General features: G+C 44.8%; 1 protein-coding gene across 1 annotated transcript; it reads left to right on the top strand.

Annotated features, from left to right (window-relative positions):
- The first annotated feature begins 4 nt into the window (after positions 1-4).
- derl1 (derlin 1) lies at positions 5-13011 on the top strand. The gene is made up of 8 exons (NM_001016723.2): positions 5-219; positions 4755-4866; positions 6158-6222; positions 7777-7803; positions 8494-8589; positions 10170-10222; positions 11005-11115; positions 12292-13011. Exons 1-8 carry the CDS (start codon positions 67-69, stop codon positions 12428-12430), a joined length of 756 nt encoding a protein of 251 aa, NP_001016723.1. The 5' UTR covers positions 5-66; the 3' UTR covers positions 12431-13011.
- Positions 13012-14313: the final 1302 nt, after the last annotated feature.

Genomic DNA, 14313 nt, shown 5'->3' with positions numbered 1-14313 from the left:
CACGTGACAGCCGTTAGTTCCTGCTGGTGACGGGCCCTGCGGCCGGTCATTCCGCCGCCTTCCGCTATGTCTGACCTCGGGGACTGGTTCCGCAGCATCCCCTTCATTACACGATATTGGTTCGCCGCTTCCATCGCTTTTCCTCTCATCGGGAGACTTGGTCTCATCAACGGTGGGAATCTCATTCTGTGGCCAGAGTATTTCCTGCACAAGTTCCAGGTCTGTATGTCCCTGCCTGGGGGGGTTACACTTACCGGCTCCCTGCCACTCTAACTCACACAGGTGTCTCTTATACTACATCTCCCAGCATCCCATGCCAGACGTCTGCTGCCCAGCAGTGTCGAGTTTTCTATCTTGAGGGTCAGATTATTATTATTAACATTTATTTATAAAGCACCAACATATCCCGCAGCACTGTACAATAAGTGGGTTACATACATTGGACATACAGAGTTACATATAAAGCAATCAGTAACCCTTTCTTTCTACTGTAACAGCTAGGCTGCTCATGCACGCCCTCATCCTATCCCAACTGGACTACTGTAACCTGCTGCTAACCAGCCTCCCTAACTCCCATCTCTCCCCCCTACAGTCTATATTAAACACTGCTGCCAGAATTCTCCTCCTCTCATCCAGGAGAGTTCAGGCCCTTCCCCTGCTAAAGGCCTTATCGTGGCTTCCTGTTAAACAAAGAATAGTGTACAAACTCCTTCTCTTAACCTTCAAAGCCCTCCATTCCTCTGCTCCTCACTACATCTCTTCCCTTGTGTCTCCGTATGTTCCCGGCCGACTCCTTCGTTCCTCGCAGAGCAATCGTTTGGTTGCGCCCCCCACTACTACTGCTGTTTCCCGCCTTAAACCTTTCTGCCCTGCTGCCCCTTACATTGGGAATGCCCTCCCCGATGTCCTCCGGAGAGAATCCTCCCCCAGTCTTTTTAAATCTAAACTTAAAGACTACCTTTTGGAGGACTCGCCCAGCACCTGATCTGGGAACTGGCACTTATACTGTAATGTCACCCACTGTGACCTACAGCACTTACATTTGCCCATTTGTGTCTGTTAGTTACCCTCCCATATAGATTGTAAGCTCTACGGGGCAGGGACCTCCTTCATCTTGTGTTTCTGACTCTTATTGCAACTGTACCTTGTATTTATTTGTATTTATTGTTGTACTTTGTATTTATCCATTATCTTTAACCCCCTGTTTGTATTAATGTATTCTACTGTACAGCGCTGCGTACATAAGTAGCACTTTATAAATAAAGATATACATACATACATACAATAACCGATAGAGGAGGGGAAGAGAGCCCTGCCCAAAAGAGCTTACTATCTACAAGGAGAAAGGGTTGAGACACAAGGTCTGATCTTGCAGGTTATCGATTAGTGTTATTGTAGCCACCCCCACACCAAAATAGTTTAGTCTTTCTGAACTGACAGGGGCCCCATGTTTTGTGCCCACATCCAAAGGCCGGCAGGATCTTGTCTGTGTAAAGAAACATCTAAGTTCACATTCTCTTCATTTCCCCATACAGACCTGTGTCTGTACAATCCCCCCCCCCCCCCCCCCCCCCCCCCATACAGTGTGGTGTCTGGGCAGTGTTTGCCCCCATACAGGAAGAGGAGTGTCACTAACATATTCACTAGCAGAGAGAGAGAGCGCTGTCACTGTAACATATTCACTAGCAGAATAAGAGCGCTGTCACTGTAACATATTCACTAGCAGAAAGAGAGCGCTGTCACTGTAACATACTCACTAGCAGAAAGAGAGCGCTGTCACTGTAACATACTCACTAGCAGAGAGAGAGCGCTGTCACTGTAACATACTCACTAGCAGAGAGAGAGAGCGCTGTCACTGTAACATACTCACTAGCAGAGAGAGCGCTGTCACTGTAACATACTCGCTAGCAGAGAGAGAGCGCTGTCACTGTAACATACTCACTAAGAGAGAGAGCGCTGTCACTGTAACATACTCACTAGCAGAGAGAGAGCGCTGTCACTGTAACATACTCACTAGCAGAGAGAGAGCGCGCTGTCACTGTAACATACTCACTAGCAGAGAGAGAGAGCGCTGTCACTGTAACATACTCACTAGCAGAGAGAGAGCGCTGTCACTGTAACATACTCACTAGCAGAGAGAGAGCGCGCTGTCACTGTAACATACTCACTAGCAGAGAGAGCGCTGTCACTGTAACATACTCGCTAGCAGAGAGAGAGCGCGCTGTCACTGTAACATACTCACTAGCAGAGAGAGCGCTGTCACTGTAACATACTCGCTAGCAGAGAGAGAGCGCTGTCACTGTAACATACTCACTAAGAGAGAGAGCGCTGTCACTGTAACATACTCACTAGCAGAGAGAGAGCGCTGTCACTGTAACATACTCACTAGCAGAGAGAGAGCGCTGTCACTGTAACATACTCACTAGCAGAGAGAGAGAGCGCTGTCACTGTAACATACTCACTAGCAGAGAGAGAGAGCGCTGTCACTGTAACATACTCACTAGCAGAGAGAGAGCGCTGTCACTGTAACATACTCACTAGCAGAGAGAGAGAGCGCTGTCACTGTAACATACTCACTAGCAGAGAGAGAGCGCTGTCACTGTAACATACTCACTAGCAGAGAGAGAGAGCGCTGTCACTGTAACATACTCACTAGCAGAGAGAGAGCGCTGTCACTGTAACATACTCACTAGCAGAGAGAGAGAGCGCTGTCACTGTAACATACTCACTAGCAGAGAGAGAGAGCGCTGTCACTGTAACATACTCACTAGCAGAGAGAGAGCGCTGTCACTGTAACATACTCACTAGCAGAGAGAGAGCGCTGTCACTGTAACATACTCACTAGCAGAGAGAGAGCGCGCTGTCACTGTAACATACTCACTAGCAGAGAGAGAGCGCTGTCACTGTAACATACTCACTAGCAGAGAGAGAGCGCTGTCACTGTAACATACTCACTAGCAGAGAGAGAGAGCGCTGTCACTGTAACCCTACTGTAACATACTCACTAGCAGAGAGAGAGCGCTGTCCTGTAAACTCAAGCAGAGAGAGCGCTGTCACTGTAACATACTCACTAGCAGAGAGAGAGAGCGCTGTCACTGTAACATACTCACTAGCAGAGAGAGAGAGCGCTGTCACTGTAACATACTCACTAGCAGAGAGAGAGAGCGCTGTCACTGTAACATACTCACTAGCAGAGAGAGAGAGCGCTGTCACTGTAACATGCTCACTAGCAGAGAGAGAGAGCGCTGTCACTGTAACATGCTCACTAGCAGAGAGAGAGAGCGCTGTCACTGTAACATGCTCACTAGCAGAGAGAGAGCGCTGTCACTGTAACATGCTCACTAAGAGAGAGAGCGCTGTCACTGTAACATACTCACTAAGAGAGAGCGCTGTCACTGTAACATACTCACTAGCAGAGAGAGAGCGCTGTCACTCTAACATACTCACTAGCAGAGAGAGAGCGCTGTCACTGTAACATACTCACTAGCATAGAGAGAGAGCGCTGTCACTGTAACATACTCACTAGCAGAGAGAGAGCGCTGTCACTGTAACATACTCACTAGCAGAGAGAGAGAGCGCTGTCACTGTAACATACTCACTAGCAGAGAGAGAGCGCTGTCACTGTAACATACTCACTAGCAGAGAGAGAGCGCTGTCACTGTAACATACTCACTAGCAGAGAGAGAGCGCTGTCACTCTAACATACTCACTAAGAGAGAGAGCGCTGTCACTGTAACATACTCACTAGCAGAGAGAGAGCGCTGTCACTGTAACATACTCACTAGCAGAGAGAGAGCGCTGTCACTGTAACATACTCACTAGCAGAGAGAGCGCTGTCACTGTAACATACTCACTAGCAGAGAGAGCGCTGTCACTGTAACATACTCACTAGCAGAGAGAGAGCGCTGTCACTGTAACATACTCACTAAGAGAGAGAGCGCTGTCACTGTAACATACTCACTAGCAGAGAGAGAGAGCGCTGTCACTGTAACATACTCACTAGCAGAGAGAGAGAGCGCTGTCACTGTAACATACTCACTAAGAGAGAGAGCGCTGTCACTCTAACATACTCACTAGCAGAGAGAGCGCTGTCACTGTAACATACTCACTAGCAGAGAGAGCGCTGTCACTGTAACATACTCACTAGCAGAGAGAGAGCGCTGTCACTGTAACATACTCACTAGCAGAGAGAGAGCGCTGTCACTGTAACATACTCACTAGCAGAGAGAGAGCGCTGTCACTGTAACATACTCACTAGCAGAGAGAGAGCGCTGTCACTGTAACATACTCACTAGCAGAGAGAGAGCGCTCTCACAGTCATGATGCACACTGGGGTTCGTTTATAATGATAGGTGAATTTGCACTAGTGCATAACCCATAGCAACAATCAGTTCTTCCCATTTATCTGTTCCTGCAGCTGGCCGAGCTAAGCCCATTACTGACTGGTTGCTATCGGTTACTGCCCTGGTGCCATTTTGCTCACTGTTAGTAAATGACTCATTGCTTGATTTCACGACACCTGAAACCAGTGCCGGTTCTGTTGGCGGGAAGCTGAAACTCTGTGCCTGGCAGAACATCTGTTTGGACTTTTTTTTTTCTTGTTTTAAAGGGCAAACATTCCCTCTTTGTAAGTAGATTTTGTTCATCAGCAGCTGAGACATCTATTGGATATGCAGGGAGCGGTATGAAACGTGAGGGCGCTATTTGCAGTTGCTTCTGTTGCAATAACCATTCTCACTGTCTGTCTCACACAGATATGGAGACCGATAACGGCAACGTTTTACTTCCCCGTGGGGCCCAAAACTGGCTTCTTGTACCTGGTGAACTTGTACTTCCTGTATCAGTATTCAACCAGACTGGAAACAGGTGGGTAACTAGACTCCGCCTCCAGATATTCATTATCTCTGTATTTACTCATAAGGGGGCAATGTATTATTCTGTGACTTCACTCTGACATTCTGTCTGCATAGAACCTTCCGTAACTGCTCCTATAAATAGCCATAATGTTGGGTTGGGGGTTTTTTTCACAAAAAACAGCAAGAGTCATGTCTAATAAAGCAAAGGACATGGTTTTTATTATGAGCAAAGGACTGGTAATATGATAGTAGCAGAAACAGCCCCTCATAAATAGATAGTAAAACAATGCTTGCTATGGAACAGCCCCCTAAGTTGGCTCATAGCCTGTACAGAGAGATAGCATAAAACTATGGCAGCATAGGGATTCCCCTGTACTAAGCACAATTCAGCAGGAACAGCCCCCTAAGTTGGCTCATAGCCTGTACAGAGAGATACCATAAAACTATGGCAGCATAGGGATTCCCCTGTACTAAGCACAATTCAGCAGGAACAGCCCCCTAAGTTGGCTCATAGCCTGTACAGAGAGATACCATAAAACTATGGCAGCATAGGGATTCCCCTGTACTAAGCACAATTCAGCAGGAACAGCCCCCTAAGTTTGCTCATAGCCTGTACAGAGAGATACCATAAAACTATGGCAGCATAGGGATTCCCCTGTACTAAGCACAATTCAGCAGGAACAGCCCCCTAAGTTTGCTCATATCCTGTACAGAGAGATACCATAAAAAGATGTGGCCTAAAAGAGATTTATATAGCCCCCAGTCTGTTCAGTGACTCTTGGCCTTCGATCAAGTGGTCTTTAACTGATATTCTTGTTTTTTTATTGCTTAGTTTTACCTACATCTTTAATTTTGACTTCCAAGCCGCTCCCTGGTTGCTAGGGTCTCTTTGCATAATGACAGAAAATCTCATTCCAAACACTATCCCACTTTGTATCAAACATTATCAGTGGTATTAAAGTTTTTGTTTGTAAATGTAATTATTGAAAGCGGTGTTTACCAATATCTGTTCTCTAGTTCTGACTGTAACAGTGTAACTGTAGTCTGTTCATCGCCAGGTCTGTTATTCAGCTGGTTTCTGCTGTGTTGTTTCGGGAGTAAGAAACAGCAGTGCAGAGTATATAGACAATAGCCAGACAGTAGTTACGACCTTATGCTTTATAAGCATGGATAGTGTTTAGAATTAATGGACATGGGGAAGTTGCTCAGAATAAAATTTCCATTTCTCTCCTCTGTGTGCATTTCCAATGATTGAGTTGTTACCTTTCTCTGCTAATGCGCCCTGTCTTTCTCGTTCCTAGGGGCGTTTGATGGGCGGCCAGCGGATTACGTCTTCATGCTCCTGTTCAATTGGATCTGCATTGTGGTATCCTTTACACGGAAATTCCGAGAGCAGAACTATTCTGTGTTAAAGTCCGATAAGATCATAGGAGGGTACTGTTATTACTCACAGAGAAAGATCAAGTGTTCCATAGCTTGATCATGTGACTGCAGCCTGCTTTGGCAAGGTCACCGATTGGGCTGATCTCTGCCTAGTTTGGGCGCCCGATTCTGGGCCAAAACAGACTTACCCGGTCAGTCAATGATCAGATCATACTATAGACCTATAGGGAACCATCAGTAAATCATTAAGGGACATCCGAGTTATCTGTACAATCTGTCAGCGAATCATGAAGCATTCTGTAGTGGATGATTGGGCAACCACAGCCCTTTAGCAGGGAAGATCTGTACCTTTTAAAGATGCCCCAGTAGCCCCCCATCTTCTTTTCTGCTGATTCCTAGTACATGCTCTGGGCTGCTGGCACTTACCTGAGGTTAGGTACTGGTTTACAATATAGATCTTACATTACAAGGCTTATTAGTCATTTGTTCAGATTCTCATTACAGCTCACAATCCAGGGCAGTTTGTATCAGAATTTAATAATCAGCCTTGTAGCATCAGCTTCTATGGCAGCCAAACTTTATTCTCTCCCCGATAATTTGCAACAACCCTAAACTTGGCTTCTCAACATCAGCCCAGAGCCCACTGAGCATGTGCAGTGCCACTGACACACAGTCAATGGCCTAACAAGATCCAACAATGGGAGCTGCTGAGGACGAGACTGAAGGCCTGGATCATTATTGTTATTGGGATGCTGAAGTTTAGTATATAATATACAATACTTCTGGCCATGATTGTTAGGCTTTAGTTCTCCTTAAACATCCAGTAATGTGAATTATCCATTGTGGTCACCAGGAGTAAAATTTTTAAAAAGGTTAATGCAGAGTTAAGTACAATTTTGCACGTTGAAGCTGTTTTGTTGTTCCCGTTAAAGGGGATATAAACCCAAAAATAAAATGTTGCCTAATAAAAGAAAATATAATTTTGAGCAACTAGCAGGGCTAGTTCAGGGCTGCTAGGCACAACACCCCAGTGGGGCTTATTTATAAACAATGGGCAAATAAGGCAGTTACACATGCCAACTAATCATGGGTGTGACTGTTAGCTTTTGTGTGTATCATGCTAAGACTAAGGTCATACAAATCAGTGATCATTTGATCTGTCACCTTAGTGAATAACAGGCGTTTCTTATACCAGTGGGCGGCTTTATACAGAGGTAGTAAAAGGCACTAAGTTTGCCCAGGAGCAGTAACCCACAGCAACTAATCAACAGGTGGAATTAACTGGTCACCTGTTTAAAAGTAAACATCTTATCGGTTGCTATGGGTTACTGCTCCTGGGCAAACTTAGTGCCTTTTATTACATATAATAAGGGGGGATAGACATGTAATGGAACTGATATAAGGTACGAAGTGACTTGACCTGGCAATAAGCAAGGGGGCGCCATACAGCAGTATACAGAAGGGGGCGTTGTACAAATGAAGTCATATTTAGGCAGTCAGTAGATGATAGTCTTATTTTCTTTAACGGCACTCTAAGATAACTGGAGTCATAATGAACATGCAGGTAAGGTTGAAAGAAATCATTTGCTAGTGCTTCTGTTTCTGCACTGAAGGCAAAAGGACTGTATTAATGTGAAAAGCATAGTTTCCCCCCATTTTTGTTGCTTTGCAAAACGTTGCCCAGTGCAGCTTTCCTAGCAACAGGAATCTTGCCTGTATGTATTTGGAGTGTGGAAGGAAACCAGAGTACCAAGAGGAAACCCACTCAGACATAGGGGGAACATACACACTCCTTGCAGTGCCCAGGCCACAAACCCACAACCCCAACACTGCAAGGCAACAACACTCCCCATTTGGAGTTCCCACAGGGAACCAGTATTCATAAGTACAGGCACATTTGTTGCATTCACTAATCTATAGCAGTGTAATAATAATATTTTAAGGGGGTTTGTAGTAACTGCCCAAATGCCATCTGTCATTACCCTTATTGCCCTAGGCAGGACAGACTAACTCTTGATTGGTTGCCATTAGACCATTGTGTGTGCATGTGATTGGGACTCAAGGTGGCCATACACATATACATACACATATACATACACATATACATACACATATACATACACAAGGTCGCCAAACGAGCAAATCTTCTAGGTGGCCACCTAATTGGGCTAATTTGATCATTTGGTACATGGATAGGGGTAAGGAGAATATACGTGTGGATGTGTATATAACATGTCCTGTTTATATGTTACAGCTGCTGATGATCCCCCTGATCATGTCGGTTCTGTATGTCTGGGCCCAGCTCAACAGAGACATGATTGTGTCATTCTGGTTTGGCACAAGATTTAAGGTAAACGGCCTCCTTTTTGTCCTCAAATACTCAGATATAGCATGCCTTTATCCTAATATTACCTTTTTCATTTAAAGAGATAATGAAACCTCAAATTAAACTGTTTTTAAATATATCATAATATTGTCTTTGCATGAGCTTTATAAATTTGCCATGAAAGTAATTCCTGATGCTTTTACATTCCCTATCTGATCCTCCATGTTGCTCTATGAGGGGGCGGCCATATTTGTGCAGCAGTAGGCCGTTAGCATTAGAAGCTATAACTGACAGGCTGAGAAGTGACAGGTTGGCAAAACAGTCAGGTTTAGGAACTTCATGTAACCATTACTTACAAAAGCAAACCTATTCATGAATAATGATCTTCATGACCTATAGGGAGCTTTACGCAGCCTGAGAATCAGCCCCTGTGCTGATATCAGCCTTTCCTGGTGCCTGCATCTGAAGCCGTTGCGTTGGTCTGGGTGCAGGCACACAGAGTAGATTTTTGCCCTGATTTATGCATACTTGCGCATTTTGGGGCCAAAATCTGCTCCATGTTCTTGTACCCAGGCTGACACAATGGTTTCAGATGCAGGCGCATCGGTAAAGGCTGATGTCAGCACAGGACTGTGTTTATTCTGAGGCCAGGAATCGGCCCCATGTGGCATTAGCTGAAATATGAATAGACAGGCTCAAATAAATTGGTCCTGAAAGCTGCTCTCCAACTACGGAGGATCTGATATTGACAAATAAACTGCATCTCCACCCAAAAACTGATTTTGTTCTGCTCCATCTAGTGGCTGAGATGGGACAATACAGTCCATGCTTTCATGGGAGTAGACTTGCATTTTGTTAGACTAGGTTTGGACTGGGATTCAGAATAGGCCCCAGCATTCCAAGTACACAGAGGCCCAAACAGCCCCCCCAGCCCAATAAATAGCGAGTGTCTATGGCATCTTACAGCAGCCCCTCTGGCATTTGCCTGAACCCACAGATTGCCAGTCTGGGCCTGGGTCCTGGCATTCCAAGTACACAGAGGCCCAAACAGCCCCCCCAGCCCAATAAATAGCGAGTGTCTATGGCATCTTACAGCAGCCCCTCTGGCATTTGCCTGAACCCACAGATTGCCAGTCTGGGCCTGGGTCCTGGCATTCCAAGTACACAGAGGCCCAAACAGCCCCCCCAGCCCAATAAATAGTGACTGTCTATGGCATCTTACAGCAGCCCCTCTGGTGTTTGCCTGAATCTACAGATTGCCAGTCTGGGCCTGGCACCATGGTAGAATAACAAGGGACTGGAGAAGAACAGCAAGGAAACAGGGTAGAACACCAAGGCCCTGGGGTATAAATCCAAGGGCCAAAACAGGCCCTGACATTCCAAGTACACACAGGCCCACACAGCCCCCCCATCAGCATCTTGCATTTTGTTGAAATGCTTTCTCCTATCAGTAAAGACTTCTTATGAGCTTGCTTGGTAAGGATATAGCCTACTGGGTGGCTTTCAGCTTTAGGAAGCCCCCCTATGTTACATTAGCATTACGTGGTACCCAGTTATTAGCAGCGAGTCCATGGCATTTAATAAGGTTCTTCTTTGTGTTGCAGGCCTGTTACCTTCCTTGGGTCATTCTTGGATTCAACTTTATCATAAGTGGATCGTAAGTCATTTATTCATACCTTTCTTCCTCAAATGCAGTTTCAGTTGTTAAAGGATAAAATGGCAAGAAAAAAAATCAAATCCTTCTGTGTTTGGGATTTAAGGGGGAAATCCGCACCAAACCTGCATTTTGCACATTTAAAAGAAATTATCATTTCCAACAGTTATGCATTTGTGTAATTGCTACTGAATGCATGTGTCTGTCCCTTTCTGTTCTTTGGTTCTGACTCTTCAAGCAATGAAAACAAGTCTGTTCCCCTTCAGGTCTGTATTTCAGGAGTCAGAACCAGAATTGGGGAGAATGTAACATCCGGACAGATAATGCAAGTGACAGTTGCATTGAAAATATTTCATGGATATTGGAATTACATTTTGTTTACATTAGGCAACAGTAGTTTTCGGGTGAAGGGCCCATTTAATTCCTCAATCTAGACGGCTGTTATTGAACTACAGGCTCACAGCAGGATGTCTGAGAGATGCTGAGACTTGTAGTTAAACAGCAGGAAGATCTGCAAAGCCTTCTGCTAAACTAATAGCTTAGTGGGAGAAATCCAGGAACCTCAGGACTATCCCCAAAACACACAGGCATGATTGGCTCCTAATATAGCTGACCCATGTGTGTGTGAGTGAATATCATGGGGTTGTTAGACTGTAAGCTCCACTGGAACAGGGACTGATGTGAATGATGTATAATCTTTGTGCACTGCTGTGGAGGCGTTATATAAATAAGGGATAACAATAATCTTATCTCGGTACTAATTGCAGTTGCTGATTTGCTTGTAGGGTGGTCGACGAACTGATTGGAAACCTGGTGGGGCATCTCTACTACTTCCTCATGTTTAAATACCCCATGGATCTCGGAGGGAGAAGTTTTCTTACCACACCACAATTTTTGTAAGTGAATTAAAATATCCCCCTAAAGGGGAACTTGGCTTGACTTTACTTGGCTTGTACTGCAGGTGGCGCTGATGAGCAGACTCTATGGTGCTTTAGTATCTTTGCTGCACTGGGGGGCACAGGGGAATGAAGCTGCAAGGGGTTAAGTAAAGAGCTGTAGCTCAAATTCTGAATAAAATACTTTTGTTTATAGATGTCACTAACACTACGCTACATCATAAACAATTTTTTATCCTTGTGACAATTCCCCTGTAACCTTTTCAGTTCTAAAAGTAAACCTTTAAAGGGATACTGTCATGATTTTTATGGTATACTTTGTATTTCCAAATTACACTGTTTACATAGCAAATAATTCCCTCTGCCATTTAAACTTTTATTCTTGAACCAACAAATGTATTTGTAGCTGTAATATTGGTGTGTAGGCGCCATCTCAGTGCATTGTGCCTGAGTCTGAGCTTTCAGCCAGCGCTACACATTAGAACTGCTTTCAGCTAACCTATTGTTTCTCCTACTCCCATGTAACTGGAGGAGTCCCAAGCCGGACTTGGATTTCTTACTATTGAGTGCTATTCTGATACCTACTGGGAGCTGCTATCTTGCTCCCTTCCCATTGTTCTGCTGATCGGCTGCTGGGGGGGGAGGTATCACTCCAACTTGCAGCGCAGCAGTAAAGTGAGAATGAAGTTTATCAGAGCACAGGTCACATGGCTGTGGCACCCTGGGAAATGAAGAATATGGCTAGCCCCATGGGAAAAACAGATTACAATGCAGGATTCTGCTGGAGAAGCTCTATTAACTGATGGGTTTTGAAAAAAATATGTTTTCCTATGACAGTATTCCTTTAAACAAGCCCTGTTATAAAGCTGGTCTGTTAGTTCCAATAAACTCTCCCATTTCACCCCTTATGCAGCAGGAAAGTGAATTTTGGCTACTGATGGTTGCTGCAGGCTACATTGCTGTAAAAGAGTCAAATTCAGGGAGGAGTTCTGGTGCAGACTTTTCGTATATGAATATACAGTGATGGGCACTCTACCTGCTGATTGGCTGTTTAGACTAAGTAATTGCCATGGCAACCAGCCCATCCCTGTTCCCAGGATATTGTTATATATTGTCAGGATGTTGGTGGGCAACAAGTAAAAGACATTTTGACAAATTGCTGTTATTGTTCCCCAGGTACCGCTGGTTTCCCAGCAGAAGAGGAGGTGGGTCAGGATTTGGCGTCCCCCCAGCCAGCGCCAGGCGAGTGGAGGACGAGCAGCCTGGGGCCGGTAGAAGACACAACTGGGGACAAGGCTTCCGCCTAGGAGACTAGAGAAAAACGCGCTCTCCCTACTGGGGGAAAAGAGTGCGAGCAAGAACATTTCTTTTTTTAAATTTTCTTGGTAAATTTAGAACTTCCGGACTTCACCGCGCAGGAAGCAGCCGCTGGCCAAATGAAGACAAACATTTTGTTGCGTCCATATTGCAACTGATGCAAAGGCGGCCCGGAAGCTTCCCACCCCCTGCGCCTTCAGGCTGCTGTGTGTCCTGCCCACGTGTGTGCGGCGCTGAGCCAGACCGGGTTACCGCACATTTACTGTTCCTGAAATATTCAAGTTGGCAGACCGGGAACAATGTTGGTCATTCTCCCCCGAGTAGAATAAAATCTTCTTTCCACCGCGATGCTCGGAGGTTCCGGAGACCACCAGATTCTCCTCGGCTCTGCGCTTTATTGCCTCTCTCCCGGGCAGCAGTTTTCAGGGAAAAGATGTTTTAGTAATGTCGGGGAGGCAATAAAAACAGAAATGTATTTAAATTTGCCTCGTCCGAGAACCGGTTTTGTTGCCGTCACATGGCGTATTATTATTTTCTATATTTTCTTTATATGTCATTAAAGGGGTGGTTCACCTTCAACGTCCAAATCTTATTAATCCACCAACAATGCTCTCAGTGTGTCAGAAAATCCATTTCCATAAAAAAAAGGTAAAAAGGCCACTGTAAGAGGGGGAGTGGCCTATTTTGAACCTGAGACACTGTAAACTTTCTATATGCTTACATCATCACGCCCAGGCTTTGCCCCTCCTTGTTTCCTATTGGACCAGTTCATTGGTTGCTTGTGCACTCTAACCAGTTGCATAAATTGAAAGGTCATTGGTTAAAGGGGTGGTTTAAAGGAGAAGGAAAGGCCAATAAATCTCAAGCTGCAGGCATACTTTCAGTTCTCTCAATAGTGCCCTTAAGTCTCCCTACTTTTCACCTGCTCAGATGATCAGAAGCCAAACAGGAAGAAAAAATCCTGAGCAGTGTAAAGAAAGTTCCCATAATGCCTCACTCCTGCACCAACAGCAAGACTGTGAGTCAGCTTCCTGCTGAGGAGAAAGCAGAGAACTGTGTGTCTCTGGCAGAGGAAAACAGACAAATCTTTTGATAGAGGACTTATGGCTATATTCACTGACCCCGGCAGCCAAAAAACGATTGCTCTTGAGCTTACAGTTTTATTATTGCTACTTTTTATTCCTTAGCTTTATATTCATGTTTCTTATTCAAAGCACTGCCTGGTTGCTAAGGTAAACAAGACCCTAGCAACCCGACAGCTGCTGAAATTATTTGAAGGTGAAAAACCCCTTGTAATGGCATAGGCAAGCAGCATATCACCAATCTAACATACTGGCACAGGAAGCAGGAAACGCAGCCAATAGGTGTTAAGTATGCTGCCAGTACTATTTGTGACGACATATCCGGAAGTAAAAAGCATGATATAAGCATTGGGGAAATTGCTAATATCCTGAGATCATAAAGAAAGAGGGGATTGCAAAAGAGTATTAGTCCTCTTTAATTGGGGTGGTTCACCTGTAAGTTAACGTTTAGTGTGTTTAGAATGGCCAATACTAAGCAGCTTTTCAATTGGTCGTCATTATTTATTTATTGTTGGTGAATTATTTGCCGCCTTCTTCTAACTCTGCAGCTTTCAAATGGGGGTCAGTGACCCCGGCAGCCAAAAAAACTATTGCTTTTTGTTATTGTTACTTTATATAACATATTTATAGGAGAGGGCCTGATTAGAAACATATATCCGTCTCATTCAAACCACTCCCTGGTTGCTAAGGTAATTTGGACCCTAGCAACCAGATAGCTGTTGAAACTCCAAACTGGAGAGCTGCTGAACAAAAAGTAATTAAAAAAAAAAATGAAGACCAACTGCAAATTGTCACTCTC

This window comes from Xenopus tropicalis, chromosome 6 (assembly GCF_000004195.4).
Source record: "Xenopus tropicalis strain Nigerian chromosome 6, UCB_Xtro_10.0, whole genome shotgun sequence".
Classification (NCBI taxonomy): Eukaryota; Metazoa; Chordata; class Amphibia; order Anura; family Pipidae; genus Xenopus; species Xenopus tropicalis.
The sequence above is the reverse complement of the archived record's forward strand: the minus strand, read 5'-3'. Positions and strand labels throughout refer to the sequence as shown.